The sequence below is a fragment of the Chroicocephalus ridibundus genome, chromosome 4 (assembly GCF_963924245.1).
Source record: "Chroicocephalus ridibundus chromosome 4, bChrRid1.1, whole genome shotgun sequence".
In the NCBI taxonomy this organism is placed as follows: domain Eukaryota; kingdom Metazoa; phylum Chordata; class Aves; order Charadriiformes; family Laridae; genus Chroicocephalus; species Chroicocephalus ridibundus.
In genome coordinates, this window is record NC_086287.1 from 4,924,104 (window position 1) to 4,946,071 (window position 21,968).

The 21,968-nt window shown below is 45.2% G+C and overlaps 1 protein-coding gene across 1 annotated transcript; it reads right to left on the minus strand.

The window, feature by feature from the left end:
* Positions 1–440: 440 nt before the first annotated feature.
* Positions 441–21,672, minus strand: LOC134514161 (uncharacterized). Its single transcript, XM_063331568.1, has 6 exons — positions 21,592–21,672; positions 20,367–20,471; positions 19,841–19,905; positions 6,494–6,685; positions 2,527–2,664; positions 441–1,015 (listed from the first exon to the last, which is right to left on the minus strand). Exons 1-6 carry the CDS (start codon positions 21,670–21,672, stop codon positions 961–963), a joined length of 636 nt encoding a protein of 211 aa, XP_063187638.1. The 3' UTR covers positions 441–960.
* Between the last annotated feature and the right edge of the window lie 296 nt (positions 21,673–21,968).

The following is a 21,968-nucleotide window of genomic DNA, read 5'->3' on the forward strand; positions in this document are numbered from 1 at the left end:
TATATAATAAATCTATCTCTAAATATGTAAATATATACGTTATATATACCATGTGAGTGGAGGGAGAATGTGTGGGGGGGGTGTGTGTGCTGAAACGATCTGACACTTTGATGCAGTTGCTGTAACAGACCAGAAAATTATTTCTTTATTAAGTCTTTTATTTTACCAATCTATTGACATTTCCCTGAAACGCAGGTGGAGGAGACGTCTTCTGAGGATAAAGCCACCAAGTAGGGTCTGCTGTTGGCGTATTGCACGGGGCAGGGGTCACGACTTAGACTTGGTTGTGGTTCCTTATGGCTTATTTGTCTTCTCTAGGTTATCAGCTCTCTTTCTCTTCTAGCAAAACACATGCATATTTGATCAGTCTGCATCCGGAATTCATCCTTTCTACTCCAGCGTGTGTGAAAGACTGGCAGCTGGGGATTTCCACCTATGGCATGTCTCGCCGCCTAACTGTGCGTTACAGATCAGCAGTTTGTCACATCGGTGAGGTATTATGGTCTAAAACTGCAGTTTTATGAACCAGAAAGCGCTGTACGTCTGAACCAGAGGTGATTTAGCAAATTAGAGAGTACCTCCTACTCCTCATTTCAAAGTAAAAATGAGTTTTTGTGAAAGAACTGACTTAAACTGAGCTGAAAGAAATGTAGCTGTTCGATAACTCAACTGCATCCCCACAAACATGTCGCTCTGGCTTTTGAAGGCGCTGCCTTTAGCAAGCCCAACAGGGTGAAAGCCCAAAGCATCGAGGGGCTGCTGGAAGTGGAGCGAGTGGTTACCCGCAGTCCGTTCTCCTTAAGATATAAAGGGAACCAATATCTCAGCTTAGAATACAGGCCGTGACTTTTTGCCTGTCTAGAGAATCAGTTTTGACCAGGTACGGCATTTCTCTTTACGTCGTGTTCCAAGTCCCAGAACCCTGAAGAAAGACGTGGGTTGTTACACAGCTGTTGAACTTCATCCTGGAAATGGTCCCGTTTCACTCAGGGAGTTTCTGGGAGTGACTGGGGCGCTAAGGAGAGAGAAAGGAAACCAAACGAGTGTTAGAATTTCTTCAGTAAAATCTCATGTACCAGTTCTGTAGAAAGAAGATAAGAACAAAATGTCTTTGCCCGGAGTTTTTAATCGGAAATTAAAAAATATTTTTAAAACACTCATTATTTCCTCCCTAGTAGGACGTGACTGACTTAGTCTCCTGTGAAAGATCTTTGACAGTGCTCGTGTGTTAGTATTTTTGTCACTCTTTGTGCGTGAGGTGATTAGTAATTCTGATGTTTCCAAACAGAAGCCTGACTAAAATCAATCCTGACACAAATTACTGTCTGGACTTTCCCTACCAATAGATCAGCTTCCCTTGAAACTGTGATATTTAGCTCTGACAAGGTTGTCTCTGGTGATCCGGATGATCAGAATGATCCTAACCTCCAAATATATTTTCATATTAAAGTCCGCTAAAGAAACCGGTTATTTTTCAGCATTTTCAAATCTTCGTACTTACACGGGTAAGAGGTAGCCATTGACAGAAAGAAATGAAGGGAAACGCTTGAGAAATGTCCTAGCTTTTGAGAAACAACGCCCTAATATTTCCAGGTGGCTCGGCAAGAGACATGAAATGTTAATTTCCTTCTTTGGGATTTGGGAATTTGTGCTTTGTGGAAATCTTGTAAGATAATCTAAACTGACTGGAGTCTGGTCCCATGCATTGATTATGATAAATTAATGAAGGAGCTAAGAGGAAAGTCCAATTGAAAAAATGTACTAACAGTGAACAAAGGAATTGTCTCTCAATCCTGCGCGACGTGTGGTTTTTTTCTCTTTAGGGAGGAAGGGTCCAATGTTGCTGTGGGAATCACTTTATTAGGCATGACACCTATAATGAGGGCTTTTGCCCATTAGTTTAATCTACTTTAAAAGGAAGAGAAGGGAAAACAAAAATTCTGGCACTATCCTAAATACCGTGTTCTTCATATCTATCATGCTGTCAACGCAGCCCAAAGGATAGATACAGCGTCTGTCGGGGGCGGTGCTGAGGAACTGGGGTTTTCACCTTGTTCTACACCAACGCCGTTGCTTCGGTGCTCTGGCCGGCTGGCTCATGTGAGGATGCCGCAGCATGAGCCACGAATTTCTTAGTTTTTCATTGTCAGAGCAAGGGGGATGCAGTTCAGATTATGAACTATCATTTACAGACCCATTTAGAAAGTGCAAATCAATGTAAGGTTTTATTTAATTTAAAAAAATCTGTATCTTGCATTAAAAGTAGGCATATTTTTGTGTGAAATGAGTACTTCTCTAAAGCAGCGGGCAACAGGGGAGATTTATTGTGGGGATGTCTGATGTGTGAACTGTTTTGAGTCTTGTGAAAATATACCCGAAGGGCAGTACCGCAGACCTACTGACCTAGAAATGGTAGCGGCTATCCTTTGACAAAGTCAGAAAGTACAGCACTGTACAGCAAAGGGCTTTGAGGTTTTAAAATAAAAAGTAATTGAACCAGACTTGCCCTCAGATGACCCGGCTTACCATGTGCTTAGAAGTCCCTGTTGCTCCATGAGAAAACACTTTGAGTTTCTGACTCTGCGGACGGAGAGAGCGAAGTTTGCAGCTGAGACAACACGCCTGGTCTCTAGGAAACGTTTCCAGTCGCTCTGCTGTTCACGCCTGGGGCAAGGCGAGGTATTAATTGGCTGACAAAATTTCACACTTAGTACCGATCAAAACAGACCCGGCTTAATACAATTACTGCCATTCAGACAATCTTAAGAACTTTGTGAAGCTTTTTAATTCAGCCGTTGTATGTGCTGGCTGAAGTGAAGGTGGAGCCTTCTAGGAGGACACCTCACCTGCATGTGTGAACCACAGGAGGAGAGGAAGGGGTGGCATTATCAACCCCCAAGAGAGAGGGGGGAATACCTCGTATGGCCTGGAATAGCGTGTGTTTCCCTGGTGGTTTTCTCCCTTACAGGATTTTCTCATATTCTGTGGGAAAAATGGCAGCTGAATCCACAAGAAGAAAAAGACAATCTGATTCATAGAATCATAGAATGAATCATAGACTGGTTTAGATTGAAAGAGATCTTAAAGACCATCCAGTGCCACCCCCTGCCCTGGGCAGGGACACCTCCCACCAGACCAGGCTGCTCCAAGCCCCGTCCAGCCTGGCCTTGAACCCCTCCAGGGATGGGGCAGCCACAGCTTCTCTGGGCAACCTGGGCCAGGGGCTCACCACCCTCAGAGCGAAAAATTTCTTTCTGATATCTCATCTAAATCTATCTTCTTCCAGTTTGAAGCCATTACCTCTCATCCTATCACCACATGCCCTGCTAAAAAGTCCTTCTCCAGCTTTCTTGTAGGCCCCCTTCAGATTACTGTTAATTACTATTGCCAACATAATTATTGCCAACAAATTTCAGGAACGCGCACCTTGCGAGCATGTTTTTGATAGAATGGAGTTCCCCAGACTGCATTTCCTTACCCAGGTCTATATAGCTATTATTATAGCTAAAGCTATTGCGTTTACAATCTCCCAACAAACAGCAGAAACACGCAGTATGGTGTGGAAAATGAGTTCATGAGACAAAGTAGATTTTGGAAAATACCAGTTGAAGAGTTTGGTCTTTGGAACAAGAGTGTGTAAAAAGGTATTTTCCAGGTAAGGTGCTGGTACGGGATGGCTCCCGGTGAAGTTAAAGGTTACTGACCTGATTGTGAATGAACCAACAAGAAAAGATGTGTTGGAGAGAATATTATGAGAGATGAATCTTGCTGTCACAGCGCTGAAGCAGTTGAACAGCAAGATACAAGACACCAGATTAGAGAGCTCTTAGTCCAGTGCAGAGATTTATGAGTTGGGTTTTGTGGCTGGTGTTTTACAAAAGGCGAAATTATGCTCACTGCTCCTCTATAAAAATCTCTGAATCTGTAAAAGTAGATGCTGTGCTGTTAGAAGTGTAAGAATTACAGGTGGCTGAGGCAATATCTCTTTTTCAACATTTCTTGCAGGAACATGGAAGCTCAAGCTTAATGAAATTTCTATTTCTTTTGGATCATCCTTGAGTTTTTTGAAATGAAGTAACCTTACTTAAATCCGTGTAATCTGAATACACGATCACTCCGAACACTCTGGATAACATCCCGGAACATTTTATCTTTTAGTATTGCAAGAAAAGACTTTCTCATTCCTTTCATTGCAGATAATACTTGTACTGCAGCAGTTCGGGAGTATTTTATTTGATGGAGCCCATGTTTACGTGAGAAAATTTTGTTAATTTAGTCCGCAGCAGATATAACAGTGAGCTCCTTCTGCTGAACGCGTGTTGCTTCCCCTTGTAGAGCGCTGCGATCCAGAAGCAAGGCTTGGTTTCTATAGGCAGTACGTTTCTTCTGAGCATCTCAGATGCCAAATGTGGCTGTCAGCCTCCACATGCATTTTGGGGTAGTTTTCAGGATCAAGTTAACTTCCACGCATCTGTGGATTCGCGATAAGATCAAGTCACAAATAAGTCCCTGCAACATTTAAGTGGGTTTGTTTCCCTTTATAGTTAGGTGCTTGGCTAAGAACGAGTAATTCAGTATATTACCACATGATCTCTTGCCTCTAGAGTGGGAGGATTTAAACTCAGGTTAAAAAAGAGAGGGATCAATGGGTATTCCAAATCATTGTGCCAGCCTCTCTGCGGTAGTGCGATGGCTGATAAAAGTACAGCCTTGACAGCCTTAGGTCTGAGTTTGAAAACTTGCACGTGTTCCTGAGGAAAAAGCCATTATTGCTGAAGGCCTATTTTATATATCTCTACTGTTCTCTTTGTGGGTCAACTCCACCCTCTGTCTGAAGCCCCAGGATTGAATGCTGAACTGAAAAAACCCCCGTTTGCCTACCACCCTGGGGCTGCTGAAAGAAAGTGCTGTAGTTCTGACAGTTGTATTTTATAAATATTGCACTGAGGTCAAACGTAGGCAAGCACGTTGTAAAAATATATGGCAAAGATTTAGAGATTTCCTGGCAATAATTTTATCGTGTCCTGTTTTATTAGTTCTTGTGTTTCTCAAGAGGTTGCTTCATTCATACAGTACTAGTTTTCGATACAGAATTCATTAGGCAAGGGCAGCATAGGAAAGTTGTGTGTGACTTGCTCTTAGGAATTCGTTTTCCTCCAAAGTCCCATTGTAGTATTGTTTTCCTGCTCCAAGGCTTTACATACTCCATTTAGTCTGCATAAAAAGACTTACTGATGTGGATGGTTAGGAGAATGCATCAGCAGGGTTTTTTTCTTTCTCTTTCAGTTCGCGTTCATTGAAACCTAGGAATTACGCAAACATGTTTGCCCTTCTGGATTTATTTGAAACAGGAATAAGCTGCTCAGCTTCAGGACAAGAATAATTTTTGTCAGTATTTTTTCCCTTTTATGATATGAAAAACTGATTCAGATGATTATTGCAGGAGGGGCTGGTGTCACCTCAAGTTTTTGAGACTGTTCTTGATGTGTCTTTAAGTAGCTGGGGAGAACCCATAATTGAAATTAGGCTGGGACATCCAACGAGGCGCTCTCTACAGTGGAAGACACTTAACTCAGTAAGCAAAAGTAACTTAGGAGCGGGAGGTGTTGATTCAGAAGGCAAGTTTTCATTGCTGACCATCACTGTCTCGCTTGTGGGACTTTGCATCCGCATGTCCATCGGCTCTTATCTTCAGATTTAGTACTCGGGGGAGACGGTCTGTTTGCTTTGCGCTCCTACAGACTACGTTTATGCTGCTAAATACGAGCCAGGGAGCAAGCTCGGCTGCAGTGCTGCTGATCGTCCCTCCTCTGTTAGCAAGCTCTGGGGCAATATATGCCAGGGACTGTTCCTCCTTGGCTCCCTTTGTCCTGCACCATCCTCCAGCGCTACCTCAACACGTTTTGGAACCTCAGGCACCCCTTGATGCCCCTTACACCGCAGCCCAGGGCATGAAACACACATCCCAAAATTCCCTGCCATAAAACTTACTGGCTGCAATGCAGTCATCCCGTTATTTCAGGCACTTAACGGCCCGTGAATGATTCCTGGCCCTGTTTTATTTAGCTGTAGTCAAGGAGACTAGAGAGATTGGGCCGTGATTCACAAGCAGAGATAAAGCTGGCAGAGTCTGTTTTTTTTCCTCGTCCCCAGGGAAACAGAAAGCCGCTTTAAGTGAATGGGCAATTTCTGCTCAAGATGGAAGTTCATTGGTACTTAAAGATGCAGCATCGCCAAGTGCCGGTCACTAGCGCTGGGTATCAACCCTCAGTTCCTGCGCTGCAGTTGGGGCTTCCCCTGTGGCCATTTGCCGAGTAGCGACAGCCACGGCTTTTCCCAAAATCCTGCTCTACCATGACAGAGCTTCACACAATTTGGGGCTGTTGGCAGCGATTTCTACGTGCAGCCCCTGACAAGCTGGGTTTGGAAGAGCTCAGAATAGAACTAGCTCATTGCCTTGTAGCCCGTGCAAACGATGTCAGGGGAATCTCACCTCTGTTTCCTCGGCCAGTGTCGGTGTGCTCTCCTGCCAGCCGCTGCCTGGGAGTTCCTGGGAATAAGGACTTCACGTGATGTGACTGAACTTGGCAGAGGCTCCCCAAATCCTGACTGCTCGATCCAGCAAAATGTCCCTGTCTCTGCTCGCTCGGAGCCTGAAACAAGAGAGCTAGACTTTCTGTTTGTCCTCGTGTGACATAATTTTTAATAACTCTGGTAAAATAGCAGGTATTCGGGTCATTTCATAGTCTATTGTTTTGAGGGAATGAAAGCCTCTTCCACCCTTTCCTTCCTCCCCTGTGTTAGGATAAGCGTAAAGCAAACCGTTTAAGGTGAGGCAGGTCCTTAGAAGGGAAAAGTCCTTGCTTTCGGTGGAGGTTTGAGGAGATGCTGGGGCTGAGCTTAGCTAATAAGCCTGACTTGGTATCTCTGCAGGCCGGCTGACTTGTCAGAAGGCTGCTGGTGGCCATTCATCATTTCAGGCTTAACGCTTTTGATCTTCAGAGGCCGGATGCTTTTCCCTCGTGCGGGATGACAAGTCCCATCCGTGGTATGGAAGCGAGAGCACGCGCTGCCTGCCGGCCCGGTGACTCCTCCGATGAGTCAGAGGATTTGCCCGTTAACTGACGAACCCCGTGCGTGCTCCTCAGAGGTTGCCAGCTCGGTTTCTGCCTGAACAGCCTTCCTGAATAATTGTTTACTTTTGAATTACAGGAACACGCTTCAGCATCCAAAAAGTAATAGAGAGGGGCAGAGTTGCTGGGAATTAACCAAGCATGTGCTGTCAATTCAGTGTATTTTTTTTTTCTCCCTAGTAGTATTTTTTAATTATGCCAGTACTTAGGACATGTAATGCTTATGAGATTTACCAGGCTCGGAAGCTTTGGAAAGTGGGTTGAAATGTGCAGCACAAGCAGCTGCAGCAGCAGCAAGGTTGTCTTCACATACATTGACCTCACTGAGAGCCAGGTGCTTCACGTTGGGTGCTCTTCACTTCTTACCCTTTAATCAGTCTGTATTTATTGTGACCTGGACAGTTTTGCATTAAGAACCGAATATATCTTCAAGAAATAGTCAATAGCTTTCTAGAATGTTGTTTTATTTTCTCCTCAAAGACTCCTGTTCATTAGTTATTTGGGGAGAGTGGAAATGGTAACTTCACTGCAAGAATTGCCCTTTAGTAGAATCAGGTCATCTGCTTCTTTGCATATTGGTAGTTGCCCTTTTTGTACAGTAATACCATGATAGCTTGATTTTTTTAAACACGGGTGGAGGGGTTGGATAGCTATTTGTATTATTGAAAAAGTGAACGCCATTTCCCGTCTCAGGGTAGGAATTTACTCAGACATCTCACCTCTGCGTAATTTTGAGGAACTTTCTGTGGTACTGTGTAGAATATCTTTCACTGAGAAGTAAATTCATCTTTCTCTAGACGTTTGCAGTGTAGACTTACACATTTGAACTGATTACCTCAGGCTCCTTTTATCGTTAAAGAATAGAAATAAGCATTTTTAGGATGTGATTCACCTGAACTATTTCAGGTACGCGCTGTGGGACGAGCTCAAGTATGTTGCAGCAGCGCTCTTTCTCCCCTTTGATGGCAAAGGGAGTTCTAGCTGGCCCTGGCTTTCAGCATATCATAATTATAATCATTCTTGCTGTGTACAGCCTGTGTCCTACATGGATTTTGTTATGTGCGAGGTGATCTTCTGTCAAGCTAACTCCTCCGCTAATACGGCCTTCAAACATCCTGGGCATCTATTGTTGTGCTTGCAAGTACGTTAAGACCAGCACTATTTTTCTTCTTTTATACTTTTTAATACTTTTCTGCTCTTCACGCTTGTACACTCCTTCAGCAACAGGAGGATTATAGATCAGCTCAGTCTGCCTTGTGTGATTGAACCCTGCAAGTTCCTTCAAACCATTGAAATTCGAGTGTGGGGTTGCCTTGGAAATAGCAAATACAGGAATGATGTGTAGCAACTGCAGGAAAAAATGTGAGAGAAAATGTCTTGCGTGGTTGAAAGAAATAGTCATATCGATCAAAAATATGGGAAGAAATTAAGCTTGTATGGTGATTTTTTATTTTTAGTGTCCGTTTTGCCTAGTAACAGCTGATGGTAGGTGAGATGAAACCCTGCATGTGCCTGGGCTGTTGCAGTTTTCCTGTCTTAATTAACCTGTTTGGTTCTCCGCAAGTAAACCATATATTCTTAAATAGGGCTGCCCGACTGCTTGCTGCTCGGCTGGGCCATCAAACTCTCTCTGATGCCCTTTTCAGTAGACCTGAAGATCCGATCATGCTCATACAAGTCTGAAATACGCTGTAATTGGTCCAAAGAGGTGGCCCAATAAAGCTATTTAGATTGTATTTCAAAGCTTAGATTCACTTTTTTTATCCATGCCTCATGCAGCTCTCTATTTGGTTCTTTGTAGAGGATGAGTAGCAATACAGCTAGAAATGATAGTCAGGCTTCTAACTCTGGCCAGTAAAGACCAGGGAAGAGGATACGTGGTCTGAGAATAACTAAAGTCTTTGGTTTGGCTTCAATGATCTGCATATCTAAATGATGATATTCTAAAATGGAAAGAATGATGATAAGAAAATGTCTCCTGTGCATGAATGCAGAAGGAAAAGAATTGTTTGCTTTTGATCTGTTGTTTTCCTAGCTCGACTGACAGTTGGCTGGGAATTATTGGATGTGCTGCGTCGCCAGTCGTCGTTTCCTTCATCTGGAACACACAGACTTGTTTATACAGGAACACGTTTCTTCTTCAAACACAGTGGACACGAGTGTCTCTTCTCCACAGAGGGATAGTTGATGGTTATATCCCAAAGGCTATAAATATGCTATAGTCTACAGCATACGGGCTTAAGCCTTGATTTAGTTCCTGGTGATGAAGTCAGTCATCCATAATGTCCACATAAGGTGCTAAATAACTGAAGGAGTAAGTCTGTGGCCTGTGTTTTGAAATTGGAAAAGAAATTAAATTGTTATATTAAGAACCACCTACCGGGTGACGGCGAGAGAGGGTACGTCGCTCCTCTGACGTACCTGCTTCTCCCAGAGACCAGCAGCTCCCTGGGGTGAAGCTACCAAGGAGCTACCGTTAGTTTTGCCTGAGATTTGATCTTTATCTTTTGTTTGGACTGACCTTTGCTGTTGCATATTATGAATAGGATTAGTTTTAGTCCAGCTGCATCCACTGAGGACAAAAGCAGAAACTCCCATTAGCCTGTAATCACACTTAGATGCCAGATACCCATTTTAACGTATTAACGTACAGGTGAGGTTATGGATGCAGCAAAGATGTCGGTCCTAGACTCAGAAAACCTGAGTTTTAGGGGTTTTTTTTTGTCCTGGCTCAGACACAAACCTCAGTGACTTTTGGTGGGTGTGGGGCAGTATCCATTCTCTCTTCTACTCTCTATTTAAAATTAATAGCTCCACGCTGTCGGCTTAATATAGCTCAGTTTTTCTCACCGCACAATCCCGGAATGTCTTCGGGTATTGTCAGCCACGAACACAGGAAATAATCCCTCATTATGCTGAATTATCTAGACACAGCACAGGCCGGCGAGGCTGGTGCTTACAGAGCAGCGGATTGACAAGGGCTTCCTGTGTAGTACGGGAAAGTCCAGGCACCCGAGATTAAACCGCAGCAGCAGATCCAAATTTCGTCTCAACGGCTGTGAGGAGCTGATGCAAAACTCCCAATCCAACAAAAATAAAATGCCAGCTTTTGGCCTCTGGCAAGAGTTGCCCTTAAGAAAGGTATCCAGTAAGCTGTTCTTTACATGGCATGTCGTATTTTCAGCCCATTTAGGTTTTTGAGAGGGAAAAATCCTGAGGGATACAGCTTTTCCTAGAGGCAATGCGCGTCACGCGACTCCGTGTATTACTTCTCCTGTCGCTATGGCTGCGAACTTCACTCCCGGTGTTCAGTTAGCAGCACGTTGCCACTGAATAAATCAAATACGGAGCATAATGTTTAGTGGTGGCTGATCCTGTGCGGTGGTAACAAGGTAGAGATGTTCTGTATCCCAGGATCTGCGTGGCACTTCGGTCTGGAAAACTGGAAGGAAAAATTAAGATCGTTTCTCGAAGAAATGAGCAGCCCCGCAGCAATATTCTCAGTCGCAGTTCGCTGTGTGGGATGTGCTGTGATGCAGGGAACTCTAATTTCTGAAGAATTTCTCAATTCTCTGAAAGAGGGTTAGTTGTCAAATTGTCATTAAATACCGAGGGGGATGCCAGCCGTACCCAGCATGGGGTGGTCCCAACACCTCAGCAGGGACACTCCATGCCAATGGCATACAAAATTGTGCCCCGGTCACTTTCTGGTGGATTATATCTTTCTCTGTCTCTCCTTTACCCTATTTGTTTCCTGTCTTTAGAGTCCCGTGGTTTGAGTCTGGATCATTTATTGTTTTCTGACTCCTCCGTGTTGGCTCAGTTGGCAGATGAGATGGTGGAAATGGGGATGGATGGTTGACGGCGGGCCCTGAGTGTGGCTTACGCGTACTTCAGCAATGGTTGCATTTTGCAAGTGGTTGTATTGAGGAGAGTGAAGTTGGGGTCTGGCTGAATTTGGCACCAATGCATACTGGCCTTGCTTTCTCTGGGGTTTGTGGGGTTTGTTGTAGATACGATTTGGTTTTGGCTCTTTTAATAGGAGACATTTTGCATGCAATCTCACCATCGGAAATCTAGCTGTTCCCTTTAAAATGTATTCTTTCAGTCATGTATGAACTTGACAGTAAAAGAGAAATATAAGAGCTTCTAGGCCATTGAATCCTAACCCCTGTGAGATGCCTGTTGGTGCTTTCCTCTTCTCCCGTTTCCCACCAAGTCCTGAATTGCAAGCACTTAACCTGTGCTGCTCTCACTTTTAGAGTTAGAGGGGAACAGAATCATGGGATTCTTCACCAAAAGGGTTGTCAGGCATTGGAACCAGCTGCCCAGGGAAGTGGTTGAGTCACTGTCCTTGGAGGTATTTAAAAGGTGTGTAGATGTTGTGCTGAGGGACATGGTTCAGTGGTGGTTTTGGTAGTGTTAGGTTTACGTTGGACTTGATGATCTTAAAGGTGTTTTCCAACCTAAATGATGCTATGATTTTTGGGCAGGGCCCAAAGCACAGGGGTAGCTGCAGGGTCAGGAACCCTGTGCCTGGTGCTGCAGCTGGTGCGGTACCCCGATGCCTTAGCTCGGGTGCCCAGCGCTGTCTGAGGACATCAGCAGGAGCTGCATCACCAAGCGCTAACAATGGGTAACTTCACGTAGTCTTGTATTACGATATGTGCCTTTTCCCCATCCTGCCTCCTTGGTGGAATCGGCTTTCAGTGAAGAAATTTCTTTAAAGCCTTTACAACTGAAATAAGCTTCTAATGTAATGGTGCTTTTGTACCATTTGCCTCCCTAGCCAGACCTACGAACTCCCGTTGTGTTGAACTGCCCTTAGGTTAGATGTTGACAGGCAGGCAAGGGACACTTTAACTTTTTGCTCTCTCATTCTGCCATTTAAGAATGGTGCGATAAGTAAGTCCTTGATGTTTCTGTATGTGTGTTAGAAATTATTCTGTATGGTTGGGCACTAGAAAAAATATTCCATGTCATCTGTTTATCAAGACTATATCCATTTTTTTTCTTACCATCTCTGTGAAGTTTCAGCGCACCCTCAGCAAATTTGCTGATGACACCAAGCTGTGTGGTGCAGTCGACATGCTGGAGGGAAGGGATGCCATCCAGAGGGACCTGGACATGCTTGAGAGGTGGGCCCGTGCAAATCTCATGAAGTTCAACCAGGTCCTGCACCTGGGTCTTGGCAATTCCAGGCACAAATACAGGTTGTGCGGAGAATGGCTTGAGAACAGCCCTGAGGAGAAGGACTTGGGGGTGCTGGTGCACAAGAAGCTCAACGTGAGCTGTCAATGTCCACTTGCAGCCCAGAAAGCCAACAGCATCCTGGGCTGCATCAAAAGAAGTATGGGCAGCAGGTCGAGGGAGGGGATTCTACCACTCTGCTCTACTCTGGTGAGACCTCACCTGGAGTATTGTGTCCTGCTCTGGAGTCCTCAGCACAAGAAGGACATGGACCTGTTGGAGCGGGTCCAGCGGAGGGCCACAAAGATGATCAGAGGGCTGGAACACCTCTGCTGGGAGGACAGGCTGAGAGAGTTGGGGGTGTTCAGCCTGGAGAAGAGAAGGCTCCGGGGAGACCTTGTAGCCCCTTCCAGTACCTGAAGGGGGCCTACAGGAAAGCTGGGGAGGGACTCTTGATCAGGAAGTGTAGTGATAGGACGAGGTATAACAGTTTTAAACTGAAAGAGGGGAGATTTAGATTAGGTATTAGGAAGAAATTCTTGACTGTGAGTGTGGTGAGACACTGGCCCAGGCTGCGCAGGGAAGTTGTGGCTGCCCCATCCCTGGAGGTGTTCAAGGCCAGTTTCGATGGGGCTTTGAGCAGCCTGGTCTGGTGGGAGGTGTCCCTGCCCAGGGCAGGGGGCTGGAACGAGATGGTCTTTAAGGTCCTTTCTAACCCAAATCGTTCTATGATTCTAAGTCACCATCTCCCCAACTCCCTGAAGTAACCTGAGAAAAGGTTATTCCTTACTGATGCTAAACATAAGTCCTGTGCATAAGCAAAATTATAATGTTTAAGCATCTAATCCTGTATATATCCATAGATATCACTGGTATCCAAGCAATCTGTTTTTGTTTTCTTGGCTCTTGCATTATTTATAGGCTGCAATCATCTCCTGGACAAAAAATTCCACATGGCTAGATAGCAGCTCTCTTGGGATAAATCACCACCGTTTTGTTTAATACAAATGACTTCTATTTTAAAGCCTAGGATTGTCCACATGTTTTTCTGTTGCTGCTTAGTTCAAATTTATCCATCCCCCAGATCCTTGTGATCCCCCTTAAGGTACTTAGCGCAAGAAGATCCCCCCTGTAGCCTTCTCATCTTCAAATACATACGCTTAAGCGCCTCATCCCGTCATCTTAGCAAAGGCCCTCCCTACTTTTGGCCAGACTCCTATCACTCCTACGGATTTTCTCTAGAATGTGCATGTTGCTCATGTGAAGATAAGACGTGCCCAACTCCAGCTTATGCCCCAAAATGGCTATTTGTTATGGCATAGTCTTTTTTTTTTTTTTTTTTTAACGTTTAGAAGTCCCCCTTCCTGAGGATGTAGAAACATTGCCCTTCCCCTGGAAGGAGCGTGCTCCAAGGCTGGCTCTGAGGAGCGCGATGAGGAAGCTTGGTTGGCGCGGCTGGCAGGGAGGACGGAGAAATCTTGCAAAAGTGATGGCGGTAGTTTTGTCGTGCTGTGTCAATGAGCGCAATCGACTGAAATAGCGACTGCTACAATGCGGGACGCAAGATCAGCTGCTCAGCAGAGGTTGAGTTACGGTGTCGAAGATACCTGCTGAGAGCAGTGTAAATAGCTAGCTAGATCCAAAATACGTGGTTTGCGGTGAAGGTGGTAGATAAAAGGCACGCTTTTTGCAGAACGCTAGCTATAAGTGTTTTTCATGCTGTTTCTTTCAGCTTGGGTGCAAAAATTACCGGTATCGAAGTATTTCCTTGCATTATGTGCAGCCTGATGTTTGAATCACTTCACTATTCTGTCCTCTAGGGAGTGAAACTGGGAAGCCTGTTCCCTTTGGGCAAACCTGGGTAAAACGCATTGAGAAATAAATAGAGAAACATCGATGGAGTCTGTAAAGGTGTAATTTGTATTATTGCGGGCCAGAGGAGAAAAGAAATGTTAACCCAGCCTCGTGCCTTTCGTTAGTGACAGCATGGCATGAGGATCAGAGATTTATCTGGGGATTAAGTAGTAAGAGCAAAGGGGCTAGAGGGAGGAATAGACAAACCTGTGTGGTCTGGGACGGAGCTGCGGGGTTGAGCTTGAATGTATGAAAGGGAAATTTGCGTATATTTATCAGTTGTACCGTTTTCAGTCCTTTCAGTGCCATGAGACTATTTCTCAGCATAACATTTGGTTTAAAAGCATATTTTTTTAATTAAAAAAAAAAGCTTATATCTTGGGGTTTTTTGTGCTTTGGTTCTTGATCCTTTTTAAAAATATCTTTTGCCTTTCAGGGAGACAAGAAGTGGTCCTGTGCAATACCTCATCTCCTTTGATACCTTTCCCGTTGATCCTGCACTTACCTGATGTTATAGCTAGATGTCAGCCTCAGATGTGAATCAGGGGCTTGTCAGTCAGCATCAGATTTATTTTTGCTCCTCATCTCTCAGTACCGTGAGACCGCTGAGATAGCGTGATACCCGTGACTTGCCTCCTTCCCAAAAGCCCAGCCTAGAGCTTTAATTATTAAATTTAACGGAGCCATTAGCAAGGATTTGGTTTTGACAGACTCGGAGGAGTATCTTTGTGTCGACTTTTCTTCGCAGTCTGGTGGACGTCTCATTTTGCAGGTGATGCCCCTGCCCGTAAAGCTGTGCTCAAAACCCCTTTCTCCGAATGCCTTCCCTTACCGGGCGCCAGAAGCTTCACCGCCGGCTCTGCGCGGGCTGGCACGGTGGGCGAGACGCCGAGGCAAGGATAGTTTCAGACCTGGGACAATGACAGCAGCGAGCGTGCTGGAAAACCGGGTGATTCAGCTATTCCAGTAACTCATCACGGTGACCTGGCAGCCTCACAAAACAGCAGGTCACGTTTGGGTGGATTTGGGGATGTACCAGCTCAGGGAGGGTCGTGACTCATGGGGTGACTTACAGTGGGAGCAGCGGAGGGTCGGACTGTGGGACTGGCTCGCTGAGGCTGGACCACTGCAGTTCCGAGCAGGCTCTATGGTTTAGAGCGGCGCTGATTTTTACTTCGCCCTGTATGTGCTGGCTTGCCGTGAACTGCAGCCGCTCAAGGACCTTTTTATGGGAAGCTGGAGTCGTACGTACATTAGGGAGGGGGCACACAGCCGGTCCCTAGTGACTTTATCAGTATTTCCAGGATGTTACTCCTGCCTGTGAGTCAGCATCATGAGATGGGATGGACATGCAGATTGTTATTAAATTGTCCTATAAAAGACCTTGATACGAAAACTGTAAATTTTAGAATATAAGGGCTATGTATCCATTATTAAAAGCAAGCAGGCGAGCAAAAAAGCCCTTGTCTTTATGCTAGGCTTCAGAAATGACTGTTTAATGTCTGTGTTGCTGGGAGCTCACTGATCTGCTACAGACATTTAAATGCAAGTGGTTTCCTGAGGGCTTACTAAGCTCTGGTCCCTGTCTCTAACACAGTTTAATTTATCTAATTAATCTTTTTGCCCAGTCTTCTCTTTCCAGAAAGGACTGAAATTGAGAGACTTCTCTGCAAGTCACTGTGGGGTTTTTTCCCTCACTTCAGTAAGTTTAAAGGGAAAACAATTAGCTCCTCAATGCATAAATTCGCAGGGTAGATACGGTGATGAATGCTAAAATTAGTATCTCGGAAAGGAAATGTCATGAACGATAGGTTCTCAAGTTTAACGGAACTCCTCAGTAAACTGGGTTGAAGCTCTGTAGCTGCCTTTTCCTCCCCGTTGAATTACTGAAGTCCCAGAGCCATCTTCCAAATCATAAGCAACCAACAAAATACAAATCCCAACACGAGAGCTTCTCCGGTGAGCTGGAAATATTAGCTCTTGGTTTGCCCGTGACATTGCCTGTGCCTTTTGTTGCACTCTTGCTTCTCCCGTTACCGTTCATTTCAGCTGCTTGTCTGCTCGGGGATGATTTCCATTCCTGCTTTTGTTGCCTGCCAAACTCAGGGCGAGGAAAAGCAGCAGGTGTAAACACGAAGCTGTCAGCAGAACAAACTCACGGGTGGTATTTTGAATGCTTAGGTGACTTGCTGGAGGAACAGGAATATTTTATTATGATTATTTTCGCTTTAGGAGGGATGCTTTTCTTTTATTTCTTTTTTCTCCTCTGCCTTTTACAAGAAGACAGGGAGTTGGGAGGCAAAGATTTGGGCTCTGTGGCTTAATTACTAATATCCTAAAATAATTTCTGTTGGAAGGGATGTTTGGAGGCCATCTGGGAGTGGGAGGGTGTGTGGGAGTGGACTTGCGGGGTGCCAGGGCTGTCCCCTGGCAGGGTGCAGCCTTCCAGCCCAGCTCTGGCCAGGTGGCTGGGACACGGCCATGCGGTCTGGTCACGGGCGGTGCTGCCTCCTTCCCTTCCACCACGACCTTGGGCTACTCGGGGCTGCTCCGGGGTGGCAGCAGCTAGAACTCTCTGTCACCCTAATTCAGAAATCTCAGCAGAGGTCAACCCTTTCAAAACAAGGACAAAGAATGTAAGGCTTCTGTCGCCCCATCACCCAGTACTTGCTGTATCTTGTGAAGGACATCTCCGAGAAGAACAATTACTTTGCAGATACTGAGTCATCCTTGTGAAGTGCTTCCAGAAACTGAGCTAAAAGAACTAATGGAAGCACAAAGGTCTTGATTTAGGTTTTCTGTGCACCCTCATTCAAATCTGGGAGTTACTGCCCAAGGATTTTGTCCCTTATTTCCTATTTTTTAAAATGTTTTATCCCAGGGGAAATACGTCATCTCTAGCTCTTGAGAGTGCCCAGCCTAATTTGGACTGTGAGGCAAGCTAGCATGCCAATATTTTCTAGTTTTTTTTAAGAAGTAAGTAGACCATACTTTGCCCATCAGTACCTTTATGGCTAGTAGCCACATTTTGCAGTGTGTCCTTAAGCATCACTTGTGTATTGTAGCAGCAACTTTATAGTTGGCACTAGTTTTGGATCTTCATTCGTGACTAAGGCAGCTACGCACACCATAAATAAAAATTACTACTGGATTATCTGGGAAATAACTATCAAATATCCAAACCCAGAGCTATGCAAAAAATGGTTATTTCTCTCCCGCTCAGTGGCTTCTTACTTACTGGAAGTAATGAATGCAGACAATTATCTTACAGGATGTGTAGGATTATGAATATCTAATAGGGCAGGCGTTAACATTGACAAGTGACTACATTTAATTTTCAGTGGAAATGCTTCAAACGTCTAACTCTGTGTTAACATTGCTACTGATTAACATTTGCTGGGATGTCAGAGGGTTAAACTAGGAGAGTAAATGAGCTATCCTGTTCTGCATGGGTTCACAGGAACCGGAAGGATGCTTGGTTATATGTCTGATCGCCAGAGTGAAGTCAGGTGAGGACGAGGGCAGTCCTTGGATAAGAGAAGTGGACGGGAAACGCGAAGAAGTAGGAGGTTTGGCAATGTCACTCTTGCTTCTGAGTCACCAGTGAGCTAAAAATCTGGGCAGAGTGTGAGGGGGTGTATTGACAGGGTAAGCTAATTGCTGTCACAACAGTTGCCTCTAATCTTATTTTCATGTATTTATAGTGTAGAAGATAACATTTTCTCTCAAGTGAGCGCTCTTCCAGGCCCCTTGGCACAAAGGGACCATTTCCTATCAGCATCTTATGAAGCAATACCCTGATTACTCAAAGGGGATCGTTACTGCTGCCTCGCCAGGTTTGGCTGAGTACGTCTTCAGGTTGAATTCAAGAGCTCTAATGGCCTTGATTACAGCCTAATAACGAGCTTTGGTGCCATGCTTAGACCCTGAGCGGGAAGAATAGCAAGCAAAGAGGGAGCTGAAATATGGGACCATTGGGACAGTTTCCAACCTCGACTTGTGATCTTCCTTTGTGCTCCCAGGCTTTACCCTGTCCATGACTCAATTACTTATTTTCTACAAGTATGAAAGATTGCTCTGATGTGGCTGGTTCTTTGTTTATGAGGACTGTTTTCAGCCCATGTCCTTAGCAATTGAATTTGCTTCCACATTGTTGTATTCAGAGATGCCTTTTATTTGCCGTAATTATCTGCTCCTAGCACAGCTCTGCCACACAAAGGTTCGTGTGTGTGCGCCTGTATATTGGAAACCGCTGCCCTTTGTGCTCTGGCTCTAGGTGGGAAAGCATAATACGGAAAGCAGGATGAACGTTTTGTGGGGTTTTTTGGATCAGGGGAAGAGAACAAAGTTTTCAAAGCTGCAAATAGCATTCGAGTTCCCTCACCCTCCTGTTTATGGGGCAGGGAATCAAATCACTGGGAGTAAAAGGAAAGATAAACAGCACCTTCCTTTATTTCTTCCTTCCCTCAACAACGTTATCTGCATAACCCTCTCCGCTTTTCATCTGATTTGTTTGGGACTCGGTGGTGCCGTAAACACGAAATCAAAACAGACAGTCAACATCAAAGGAGAAAGCTGTTATTTTACATTGCTTTATATATATTTGTATGTATACTCTATTTATTGTATTTTATGTATTTATTTCTACTCTTCATTAGCTTGCTTACACATCCCAAAGTTTTTTTCCATTTGTCAAACTTTGGCTCTCTATCCCCACTTCCAGCTGCTCCCCTGTTGTGATTTATACAGGTTTGGAAAGTAATTACAGCTGGGTTTTTTTAACTGCTGCTGCATCCATGTGCATAAGTCCCTAGCTATGTCGAAGAACCCTTTTGTTGACTAGCCCAGAGAACTGATGTTAGCTGTACCCTTCAGGAAATATAAAATCAACTGCGGTGCTCTGAGATTTTTTAGTTTTGTCTTGCTAAGGAGCCCAAAACATGACTAATTTAAACTTTTTTTGTTTGTTTCCTAATTCCAGTTGAGGCTGGTAGAAGATGACACATTTAATAGTCTCAGTTCTTTACTAGGAGGATAGTTTCTGCCTTTGCCATCCTTTTGGATTTGCCGACATGTCAGTAAAGGCATCTCCACGTCCCTTTTAATGCAGAGGGGCCTGGCTTTAGGTACCTTACACGAACGTCGATCAGCATTAACTACACAGTGGAGTTTGCTTCCATGTTTAAATGAAATCTCTATCTGGTTACATCTCGCTATCTGAGGGCCTCCTGTTAACATAGCTGTCACATTTCCCTGGACAGTGCGAAGACATTTTTATCTGGTTTTACAGTTCATAAAAAGAAAACGAAGAAATACGTTTCCAAAGCAGCAACTAATTTTACTTGTTTCTATTTCGGGAAGCCCCATTTGAGGCGTTTGCCAAGCTGTCAGGCCAGCTTGCCTACGTTTGCAGGGGAGCTCGGCGGCGGCGCTGGGCGCTCGTCCCACGCTCTTGACTTCCAGTGTCACGACTCTCCTGCAATATAAAGTGCTTTTTCCTTTTTTTCTTGATCTGGTCGGATCTGTCCCCCTCTGTTCTCATTCTGAAGTTCAAGTTGAGTAAGTGTAGCTCGTGTCGTGGCCGCAGACCTGTCAGACACTTCGTGAGCACTGCAGCCTGGCCGGTCGCGAGGGCTGCCCTTGCCAAAGAGCAGCTTGCTCACCTTGCAGCGCGGCTGGCGATGGCGTGGAGCACGTCAGTGTCCTCAAGACCACCGCGATTAAATTGCTGTGGAGATAAGGGAAAGCCATCTGCGATTTGTTCCCCCTGCCTGCTCGCTATTCAGAAAGACGGTGCCAGACGTGACTGCCAAGCCTGGCTGACTGGATGCCAGGCTGTCATGTGGAGCAGACCTGGCAGCTGCCGAGACTGGGTCAGAGGTTTGGTGACCCATTTGCAGGTGACAGTGTACGTACGTGTGGAAAAGGCTTGGCTGTCAGTTGATGGAGGGAAGCTGCGGCGAAGGGTGCGCTGGTTGCTGGAGCGCGCCTTTTACAGCTGGCGTCTTTGCACTGCGGGGTGGTGATCCTCGCCGAGCTGATAATATGTTCTCGCTCTCTTCAGACATACGGCTGTGAGAGTTGGTCTTGTGCCTGCTCCTTCCCTGGAGAAAGAGAGGTGTGTGGGACTTATCCCCAGCATCGCTGTAAGATGGCGACCTTAGAGAGAGGCAGGTCTGTGGGACTTACCCCGGCATCGCTGTAAGATGATGGCCTTAGGGTCGCTGGTGTGCCTATGGCAAGATGGTCATCAGAGAGAGACCTTAGAGCAGTCTTCCAGTGTCTGAAGGGGGCCTACAAGAAAGATGGAGAGGGACTTTTTACAAGGGCATGTAGAGATAGGATGAGGGGTAATGGTTTTAAACTGAAAGAGGGCAGATTTAGATTGGATATTAGGAAGAAATTTTTCACTCTGAGGGTGGTGAGCCCCTGACCCAGCTTGCCCAGAGAAGCTGTGGCTGCCCCATCCCTGGAGGTGTCCAAGGCCAGGCTGGATGGGGCTTGGAGCAGCCTGGGCTGGTGGGAGGTGTCCCTGCCCAGGGCAGGGGGTGGCACTAGGTGATCTTCAAGGTCCCTTCCAACCCAAACCATTCTATGATTGTGATCCTGTCGATGCTGAAAGGATTGGGGCAGGCTATGGGGGTGTTTGTGTGGGGCACGAGGACGGGGCGTGTGGGCTGGGTGCAGTTCTGTTGACTTCTCAGGTAATGAACGGGCGCCGTGAACCTTCTGGGCAAGTGTCTGAAGTTCTTTGATATACTAGCTAATGTACATCGGGAAACAATATCACATTGCTTAAACAAAACCAAAAATAAAAAAATAAAAAAAAAGAAGTGTTAAAGGAATATTAGGATTGCTGAAATACTACGGTTAAGGATCCAAAGTTTAGGAAGTGCCAGAAGCAAGATGTCCTGGGTGTCTGCTTTTTGCATTTGTGACATCAAGTCTTTTTGTCACGATGATACAGTTTCTAAGGGCATGATCATATACTGTTCTTTCCGGTGTTGGCCTTACACAGCAGTGAGTTAGCAAGAAGTTATTTAATTGTTTGTTTTATTAAAAAAGAACAGTATGTGAGACTCCACGCTTGATTTACTGTACTTAACTAAATTCTCTAGATATAAAATTCTTATTTTCTCTCCCTCCCTTTTCCTCTTGAGTTCTTCACAGTGCTGATCCCTAAATACTATATTGGCAGTAATGTGTATTCACCTCATCTCTGGATGAGATTTGGTGGATTATGAGGATGCTATAATCGCTATTATGTAAATAAGGGACCGAAACACTGGGAAAGGGAAAATGAGTATTTTACTTATTTTGTGCATGAAAAATGAACCTGATTTTGAGGCGTACGCTGTGTAGTATTTTATAGGTTCAGAGCTTCCACATCCCAGTGTTATCTCTTTTTTTATACCTGGATGTTCATCCCAATCCTGTTCCCGTTGTTGGCTTCACTCTTCAGACCTTCCTCTTTGGAACCAGTTTCCGTCTCCATATTCTTCCATAGTCCATGCTCTCACCCCACTTACAGGTTCCTTCCTTGAGCCTCATTATGTTCCCTTCTCGTTAGGTTCCTCCTTTTGCTCGTTTTGCTGCGGTCCAACACAGCTTTTGAGTTAGACGTGGGTGGTGTTGTCATTCACAGCGCTTGTGATCCAACAGGAATGTCACTGGCACTACTAGATGGAGAGGGTTGGGCTTTTTATATACAAGTACCCAAAATACCAGCTGCAGAGAAGGGTGTTTCTGCTGGTCCCTCTGGGCTGGGGAGTGCCGAGTTCAGCGGGGGGT